The sequence below is a fragment of the Cynoglossus semilaevis genome, chromosome 8, assembly GCF_000523025.1.
Source record: "Cynoglossus semilaevis isolate Cse_v1.0 chromosome 8, Cse_v1.0, whole genome shotgun sequence".
Taxonomy (NCBI): domain Eukaryota; kingdom Metazoa; phylum Chordata; class Actinopteri; order Pleuronectiformes; family Cynoglossidae; genus Cynoglossus; species Cynoglossus semilaevis.
The window spans coordinates 14808851-14817607 of record NC_024314.1 but is presented as its reverse complement, the minus strand read 5'-3'; the positions used below and the strand labels follow the sequence as shown (position 1 = coordinate 14817607).

The window sequence follows — 8757 nt, the reverse complement described above, 5'->3', positions numbered from 1 at the left end:
CACAGTCTACAGCACTTCACCACTTGTCAGGCAGATGTGTTCAAACTAAGGCTCCGGGGCCACACAGTGTCAGCTAGGCTTTATGATACGGCCTGTCAAACACTGGTAAAAATGTGTCCAGATTACAGTAAGGACCATTTTTTCCCTGCCTGTTTTACGATTGTCCCACAAGAGGGCACACTCAAGACACAATGAACTTTTATGAACAGAGTAGAGGAGTGGACGGTGAGTACAGTTAGCTGAATGAAGCTAACATTAGCTGCGGTGTCTGAACCAGGGTGTTGTTTTTGGAGACTATTAGCCATCCCCAGGAGAACTGTTACGACTGTTGGCTAATAGTCAGTTAGCTACACCGGCTCTAGTGGTGAAGTGAAACATCACACTCACAGATTTGCTTTTCTTTTCCTGCTGCACTGTAAAGTCTGGACAGAAGAGGAGGTCAGAGACGGCCAACAGCAGAGACTCAGCCAGAGGTCGAGGTTCAGCCTCATCTTCACCATCGTCATCTAGACGCTGGAGGACACAGAGGGAGGGGTCAGAGGTCACGTGACACACGTGTGTCATTTGATAATTACATTGATGTTCACCCATTGAGAAACAGTCAACCGGGGAATGAGATACCACTTGGACTTCGGCGGCAGTCTAAGAGTGTGAAGTCAGTGGAGGATCAACACAGGGTGGTCTACAGATCACAGTCTACGACACCTTAAAGTCCAAACATTAGTGAATGAATCAAAGTGTTGTTCATCATGAAGAAGCTGATGTGAAGTCTGTGGTTTCTGCTGATCTGGGATCAGAGAACAGACGCTCAGTTTGTTAGTGCTGCTTCAGTCTCACGCTTTCATTCAACGAAATCTAATCTGGCCCTTTACACACACACACGCACACACACACACACACACACACAATATGGCCAGTGTTTGGACCGTGGTCTTCTGCACCAGGTAACCAGAGAACCATGGTCCACAGAGACAACGTCATCATCAACATCAGTTTCTGCTCTGAACAAAAACCTCAACTCAAAATAATCTCTGTCCAATAAACGTTCACCGTTTAACTCACTGTTAGAGCGCCACCTAAAGAACACTGGGGGTGTAGTACTGTACAGTCCATACATCTGGGATTTTAGTTCACTGCTGGTCCACTGCTGCCTCCTGTGGTGTCTTTGTGAATAAAATCACTGATTTCCTCCCCGGACCTTGGTCTGCATCGGTTCCTTACCCCAGCTCTTCCAGCACCAGGCACCGTGGACCAGAAGAACCCTCTCCAGTCGGCGTCTTCAAAGATGTAGGGCAGAATTCGAGTGAGCAGACGGGTGCAGTTCAGGACCATGTGACGCTCCTTCTGTGAGGGACAGCCGGAGTCTGCAGCCTGGACCAACTTCTCCACCGCCTGGAACAGAACCCACACACAGCCACGTTGAGGGAACCTTTATGGGAGCCCGGCTGTCCCGAGAGGGAGAAGAACAAACACAGAGTCACACATTCCAGGACCTGGTCCCATCTCCAGGACCAAACCTGGACCTCCCACCTCACCTTGTAACAGAGCGTTGCCAGGTTGGACGGCGACTCCTCCCTAACAGCTCGTATCTCTGCGGCAGGCACCAGAGCGAAGATGTCCTGGACCGTGGTGGACGTGTCCCCCCAGAACTGGTCCCAGAAGGCGTCGTCTGAGGCCTCCACAGGCTGCAGGCAGAAGGAACACAAACACACACAGCTAACGATTACCAGGCTAACTTCAAAACAAACACAGAGCTAACTATTAGATATGTCTGGACTAACTTTGTTTTGTTTTATAGCCACATTTTCGCTAACATTTAGTGAATTATTTATGAACTTTTACTGAATTTTCAGCAAAGGTAAATAATAAAACTTATTTTTTTAATTAGCCATTTAGCTCAAAGATAGTGATTGTCTTAATTTGATCATTTTAGCTACATTTGGACAAACATTTATTGGATTTGTTTTGGTATATTTCTTTTGTTAATGCTTAGATATTTCCAGACTAACTAACTCGGTTTGTTTGTGTTTGTTTTCCTCCTCTCTCACCTCTAATCATCGACTGTCGGACACGTCACACCCTGTTGAAAGAACAACCGAGAAAGAACAACCGACATTACAGACGACACGGCCTGTGCTACTGAAGCCTGTTTATTTCACATGCAGGTTTACAACAAATGAAAATATTCACTAGTAGCTGGTGCATTTAAGGAACCATGGTAACAATTACACGGATAATTTCAGTCCAGTCACGGAGCATAAATTTAACCTGATTTAAAATAATATTCTTACGTTTTTTACATTTCATTGGCAAGAATTAGTCAAATGAATGGTCAAATGTTTTATTCTAACACGTTCACGATGAAAAACTGAAGTCAACGTAAAATCAAACGGATAAAATTTGTTGGAAAAAATTGATGATAGAAGAATTCTCTCTAAGTTATCTTTGGGTTTTTTCGACAGCTGTCACCAACTTTATCTACACACGAACGCGCGCACGTCCACGCAGCCCCCACCTGCTGCAGCCGCAGGTTGCACGTCCTTTAACGTTAATTAAAGTTAAAATGTGAAGATGAACTTTGACCTGTGTTCTGGTGGTCAGCTGGATCACAGCTTTCCTGAAGCGCAGTTTAGACTCGGTGTTTCCCATTCCTCTCTTTGGGTCCGGACTCAGTTCTGACTCAGATCCTGATCCACAGACTCTGCTGATGATGTCCCCTTCACAGACACTCGGAGAAACCAAATTTGTTTATGACTTTTGCCGCTTTTATAGAATTTAGGATATTATATGTTTCTTTCTTTCTTTTTTTCAAAAAACGCGACACATTTTCAACACAAAAATCAACTTCATTCGTACATATGTTTAATTCGTGACACTAACTTACTATAAATATTTTTATTATTATGTATATTTTTACGTTTAGTATTTTGAATTCACTTCAATATTTATTCAACATTTTATTTTATGTCAATAACAAGTTTGTGTATATTTAAAAAGCCACACATCTTTAATAACATATTATTTTTGTTAAACTTTACTGTTATCTAAAATGAAAAAACTTAAAATAATTCCAGTTTCTAAAGTTTTGTTGCTCCTTTTAACGGTGCTTTCAAACAGCACTTAAATACACCACGAGCCGAACAGGATTAAAGTGACGTTACTTCCGGGTTTCTAGAGTAGAGATGTTTACCTTTATCAGCGTAGCGTGTTGAAATCGCAGTGACGCAATTCACAGAGGAAACACTCAGATATTCATCTTCATCATCATAAGAGTTCATTTTTATTTTATTACTCACACAAATAAAGTCCAAATAGTTGTTCGAATTGTACTGTAACATTAATTCATTAATGTTCATTAATTAATTCAACATTAATTAACGTCTAAAAACAAAGTTCAATTTTAAAATAGAACATTCTCAAAATTAACATTTTGAAAACGTGAACTGGTGAAGACGAGTGAACAGCGACACTCAGTGGACTTGTTCCCTAATTTCAGACGAACAAAAAATCAATTAAGAAAATTAATGAGAATAAAATAAACATAAAAATGTTTAGAACTGTTACTATTTAGAATTTTTCTGTCTTCAAATAATATGATATGACAATAATATGACAGAAAAACTAAATGTTTTCACTAGTGACTGATTTTTATCACTGATTTAAAGACTGATTTTAAATCTGTGATGAAACATGAAGTGTTGATAAGAAGAGATTCCAGTCGACTCACCACAACTCTGACTCACTCACAAACAACTGTTTCCTCACATCTCTGCTCCTCCTCCTCCCACAGAAAAGCTCAGTCCCGAGGAGACTCCCATCACCAGCTCCTGTGCAGGCGTGCTGGTAGGAACGGAACGCTGCGGACCATGAAGAAGAACCTAGCTGCCCTGGTTTTGACTCTGGCTGCTCTGACCACAGCTGAGCCAGTTGAGGACATTTTTAAAATCTTTATTTTTGTTCTTTTGTCCCGATGAAAACTGACAGAGTTTGTCTTTTATTTCCAGAGCTGGTTGAGGACGAACAGAGACATTTTATCCTCATCTTCATCTTCCTGGTCTTCCTCGTCTTCCTGGTCCTCCTCCATGGAAAGATCAGGTGAGGTTTGATTCAGGTTTGATTTAGGGCGGGGGGGGCTGCACTGACATTCACTGTTGGAACTATTGACGTGTGTGATGTCATTGGTCAGGTGGGGGGTGTCTGAATGGGGGCTCATCTATCCCCTCACTGACCACTGGTGAACACATGCTCTGCCTGTGTCCTGACGGTTTTGAGGGGACCCACTGTGAACAAGGTCAGGGTTTGACCTCCTGATCTCCAGGCTTCCTCGTCTTTCCTTGAATTTGACCTGGACACCTGTTGTTTGACTTCAGCTAAAGCTGGACAGTGCTACGAAGGTGTTGGACTGTACTACGCCGGGACAACGTCCACATCAGGGAGTGGACACACGTGTCTGGAATGGGACGTGGACACCAGGGAGAGATTCATGACATCGGACGTCAATGGAGGGAGACACAACTACTGCAGGTGAGAGAGAGGGAGAGAGGGAGGGAGAGAGAGAGAGAGAGAGAGAGAGAGAGAGAGACATACCATTACTGCAGGTGAGAGAGAGAGAGAGAGAGGGAGGGAGGGAGAGAGAGAGAGAGCGACAGTGGGAGTCTCCGCACAGATCTAAAACTCTGAAGCACCAGTTGACCAACCACTGACATTGAATCACTTGTTTTGGTCTCTTTCAGAAACTTGTTCTACCGCCGTCGTCCATGGTGCTACGTCTGGAAGAACCAGCAGGTGGTGTGGGAATACTGTGAAATTCCACGCTGTGTCCAAGTCTTACGTAAATCGTCTTTATTGTCCTTCAACCTAAGTCAAAATTGTAAAACAACTTCTCTTTGATCCAGAATGTTTCAAGTTCTGGTACTGTTGTGTTCCTTCAGCTCCATCTCCACCGGCACCAACAGAACCAGCAGCAGGTGGGTTCTCAACCTCAGACAGTTCCATCAGAGCAGATGCTCCTCATTGTCTTCATTTGAAGACATCATGAAGGACACTGGACACGAAGTTGATATTGTCAGATTTAATCCAATCCATTGTCTGAGTAGATCCATGGTCCGAACAGATCCATGGTCTGAACAGATCCATGGTCCGCACAGATCTATGGTCCGCACAGATCTATGGTCTGAGCAGATCCATGGTCTGACCAAGAAAATCCCAGAACAACAGTAGAAGGTTGATGTCATCAGGGAACCTTCTGAACTGCTTCACATTACAGATCCAGGATGGAAAACTATGGAAAACCTGAGGGAGAACCAGCTGTCAACGCACCAGCATCTGTTCCTGGTTCTTGGAACATCATCCCTCTTTTGTTCTCAGGGTTTCTGATTCCGCTGTTTTGATTTGTTCTAATCCCAACAGCTGCAGAGTTCACGACATGTGGCCTGAGAATCAGACCCAAACAGATGAAGATCGTGGGAGGAACCAAGGCCACCATAGAATCTCACCCTTGGTTTGCTGCCATCTTCTGGAGAAGCAAATCCAGAGAGATGGTTTTCCGGTGCGGCGGGAGTCTGATCTCCAGCTGCTGGGTGCTCACCGCAGCCCACTGTTTTCCTGAAGGGTAAGGGTATCAGCGCTGATGGACCACCGAAGAAGCTAAATAAGAAGAAGAAACTATTTACTTCTGAACATTCGTTCTGTTTTTAGTTCCCAAAACAAAGCGCGTCGTTTCTACATCACTCTGGGGAAACAAGTGCTGAATGAGAGCGAGCCGACATCTGAGCAGACCTTTAGGGTAAAGAAGATCATCATCCACGAAAGGTTCAACAACAGCGAAGGAAACTTCAACAACGACATTGGTTAGCTAACTTTAGCTACATTTTCTCCATTCTGGGCTAACTGTTACAGTCCTGTCTAAACGCTGGTCATAGCTTTAGCTACTGTGTTTGCGCTACACTGTTCTGTTGAACTTTGTGGAACGTGTTTCAGCCCTGGTGCAGCTGAAGCCTCGTCAGGGCAGATGTGCAGAGGAGAGTCAGAGTGTAAAGGTCGTGTGTTTGCCGCCCCCTGGTCACATGGTCCAGCCCGGTGTCACCTGTGAGATCACAGGATTTGGTAAAGAAAAACACGGTGAGTTAGAAAGGACAGTTGACCACAGTTGACCACTGTCTGTTTCCCTGTGGACCTGTGTCTGTGACAGAGAACCTTGGAGTGTAGAGTCTCGTCTCCAAGAAGGAGTCATGTGGTTTTAAAATCTTTAATGTCGTTAGCTGTAGGAGTTAAGCTAATGCTTTTAGTCAGTCTTCAAACCTTTAATTAAAATGGTTCTACAAACCACAAATGACTTTAATGAGTTCCTCTGGTTCTCCGCAGGTCTGTGGTACAAGTCCCAGTACCTGAGAGAAGCTCAGGTGAACCTCCTCGCCCAAGACGTGTGTGGACAAAAGGATTATTATGGAAACCTGATCACGGAGAACATGTTCTGTGCTGCTCGTCCAGACTGGAGCCAGGATGCCTGTGAGGTAATTCTGCATGTCAGAACCTGAACAGGCCTTTTTTTGCCTTTTAGTTCTCCGACTTACTTTGATCAGCTCCTCCTCCTCCTCCTGCTCCTGCTCCTGCTTCTCCTCCATCCTGCAGGGAGACTCTGGAGGTCCACTGGTTTGTGAGATCCAGGACAGGCTCTTCCAGTTCGGGGTCATCAGCTGGGGTGACGGCTGTGCCAAAGAGTTCAGGCCTGGAGTTTACGCCAAAGTCAGCAACTACAACGCCTGGATAGAAGAGAAGACGGGCCTGAGCTTCACGGGCCGGGGTTCTCCTCCACTGTAACGGTCCTGGACCTGGAGACAGCGGAGCAGACGATCTAGATAAACGTTCTGATCAAAGAAGAAAAACCTACAATTTGTAATGAAAACACAGTGGCTCTATCTCTAGCCTGTCTAATGCTGCCCTCTGTGGTAGTTTTGTGTCACTGCGCTTAAAATTTAAATATAAAATATTTAAACGCATCAGCTCCAGATCAAGAGCAGCGGTTGTAGATCACATGACTTTGGTGTCACCTGGGATCAATCTGTAAACTTTTGTGCTGTTCTCTGTGGACTTTGGGGTGGAGGTGTTAAACTGTCAATCAACACATCTAAATATTCCCATAGTCCTGATCTGATCTATGGAGCTCGTAAAGGGACATGGAAAAAAATTAAAACGTTTCTAGTAAGCACGAGATGAGCACAAGAAAGTATCTCGTGATCACTAGAAACGTTTAATTTTTTTTCTCCGTACTGATCTGGTATTTTTCTGTTGCTTTTTTTCATGTCATATCTATATTTGTCCATTAGGTGGCAGCAGTTAGTCGCGCTCTTGAACTAACCTGACTGAAAATTGATGAAATGTTCTACTGATACTGATCATATTAACAATAATAATCACATTAATAACAACAATTATTATTCTTATTATAACTATTAATAATACTTATTGTTATTTTTACTAATAATAATAATAATGTTGCATGTCCTTGAACACATCTTCTCTGTTTTGTCTTGCTCCAGGTAGAGAAACAGAATCAGTTTCTCTACTTGCTTTCTACGTTGATGACGTCTTTATATTTACTCTCATACAATCCGAATATATTTGTATTTTTCAGCAGCAGTGGTTTAATGATAAATGTGCTGTTGAAATGGGAGAGCCCTGTGATCAGCGTTCACCTTGGTCAGCTGACGCTGTCAGAGCAGCTGGTCCACAGCGGACACACTGACGTCTCCATCCTCAGACTCCGTCAGCGTCCACTCCTCTGCTATTATTCACTGACTGACTGTCCACTCTCCACTGACGGTGTAAATAAATTCTAATCAGAATCAGATCACCTGCAGTGACTGTTGTTCTGACTGTTTTTGTCACTTTCGTATTTGTGATAAATCTGTGGTACATTTTTGTGTCTTTTTCCTTTTGTCAGTCTTTCTGTGTCTTTGTCAGATATTTGTGTCTTCTTGTTACTTCCTGTCATTTTATTTTATTCAGTGTAAATAAATTCTATGAATCAGATCACCTGCAGTGACTGTTGTGGTGTAAATAAATTCTAATCAGAATCAGATCACCTGCAGTGACTGTTGTTCTGACTGTTTTTGTCACTTTCGTATTGTGTTACTTCCTGTCATTTTATTTTATTCCATTTTCCAATTGTTTTCTGTTTTTCACTCTGTAGTTTGTTGCAGTTTCACAGTTTGACACAAAACTATGATTTCAGATTTTTCATCATTCGTGTGTGTGTGTGTGTGTGTGTGTCTGCTAATGATGAATGACTGTCTTAGTTGTTGTGGATTTAAGAATTTCTGCTCCATTTAAAATGACTCATGTTCAGTCAGAGGCCACAGAGTGTGTGTGTGTGTGTGTGTGTGTGTGTGTGAGGTGGGTGTGTCTGTTGGTTTTTTAAATCTCACCAGATGTTCAGGTATTTAGTTCAGGTCCATCAGGCCTCAGCTCTTCAGGTCGGGTTGGTATTTGAGGCCACGCCCCCTGGTGGGTGTGGCCAGATGTGACACTGGGGCGAGTGAAGTCAGTCTGCAGTCAGAGGACGTTCTGTGTTCCTGTCTGAGAGACGCCGACGGTGATGTGAGTACTTTCATGTTCCTTCAACATTCAGTGGACAGAGAGAGACGTTCTACTGTAGAGGTGATGGTTTTAGAGCATGAGAACGTTCTTCTGTAGAGGTGATGGTTTTAGAACATGAGAAGGTTCTTCTGTAGAGGTGATGGTTTTAGAACATGAGAA

At 43.4% G+C, this 8757-nt stretch overlaps 3 protein-coding genes across 3 annotated transcripts in view; 2 read left to right on the top strand and 1 right to left on the bottom strand.

The window, feature by feature from the left end:
* The window catches only part of LOC103382391 (protein HID1-like), an 11594-nt gene extending 8815 nt beyond the window's left edge, over positions 1-2779 (bottom strand). Inside the window, exons 1-4 of the mRNA XM_025058137.1 lie at positions 2584-2779; positions 1536-1685; positions 1222-1392; positions 388-513 (exon numbers count right to left, since the gene is read on the bottom strand). Of these exons, the coding sequence (XP_024913905.1) occupies positions 388-513; positions 1222-1392; positions 1536-1685; positions 2584-2649 (513 nt within the window). The 5' untranslated portion in view covers positions 2650-2779. The remainder of the gene's footprint in view (positions 1-387; positions 514-1221; positions 1393-1535; positions 1686-2583) is intronic.
* Positions 2780-2846: 67 nt separating this feature from the next.
* plaub (plasminogen activator, urokinase b) lies at positions 2847-6829 on the top strand. The gene is made up of 11 exons (XM_008315186.3): positions 2847-3926; positions 4005-4095; positions 4187-4291; positions 4371-4524; positions 4734-4831; positions 4932-4967; positions 5410-5611; positions 5698-5849; positions 5980-6120; positions 6364-6512; positions 6631-6829. The coding sequence occupies exons 1-11, from the start codon at positions 3684-3686 to the stop codon at positions 6817-6819; spliced, it is 1560 nt and encodes a 519-aa protein (XP_008313408.2). The 5' UTR covers positions 2847-3683; the 3' UTR covers positions 6820-6829.
* Positions 6830-8433: 1604 nt separating this feature from the next.
* The window catches only part of LOC103382208 (bryoporin-like), a 4763-nt gene continuing 4439 nt past the window's right edge, over positions 8434-8757 (top strand). The window contains exon 1 of the mRNA XM_008314913.3: positions 8434-8598. The gene's annotated coding sequence lies outside the window, so the exon portion shown is untranslated. The remainder of the gene's footprint in view (positions 8599-8757) is intronic.

What these genes read in the sequence shown, in the direction of transcription:
- plaub (XM_008315186.3), top strand. Translation starts at nt 3,684, where the DNA reads ATGAAACATGAAGTGTTGATAAGAAGAGATTCCAGTCGACTCACCACA. An exon ending in GCCCACTGTTTTCCTGAAGG is followed by an intron (nt 5,612 to 5,697) that starts GTAAGGGTATCA and finishes TTCTGTTTTTAG; the next exon opens with TTCCCAAAACAAAGCGCGTC. An exon ending in AAACTTCAACAACGACATTG is followed by an intron (nt 5,850 to 5,979) that starts GTTAGCTAACTT and finishes AACGTGTTTCAG; the next exon opens with CCCTGGTGCAGCTGAAGCCT.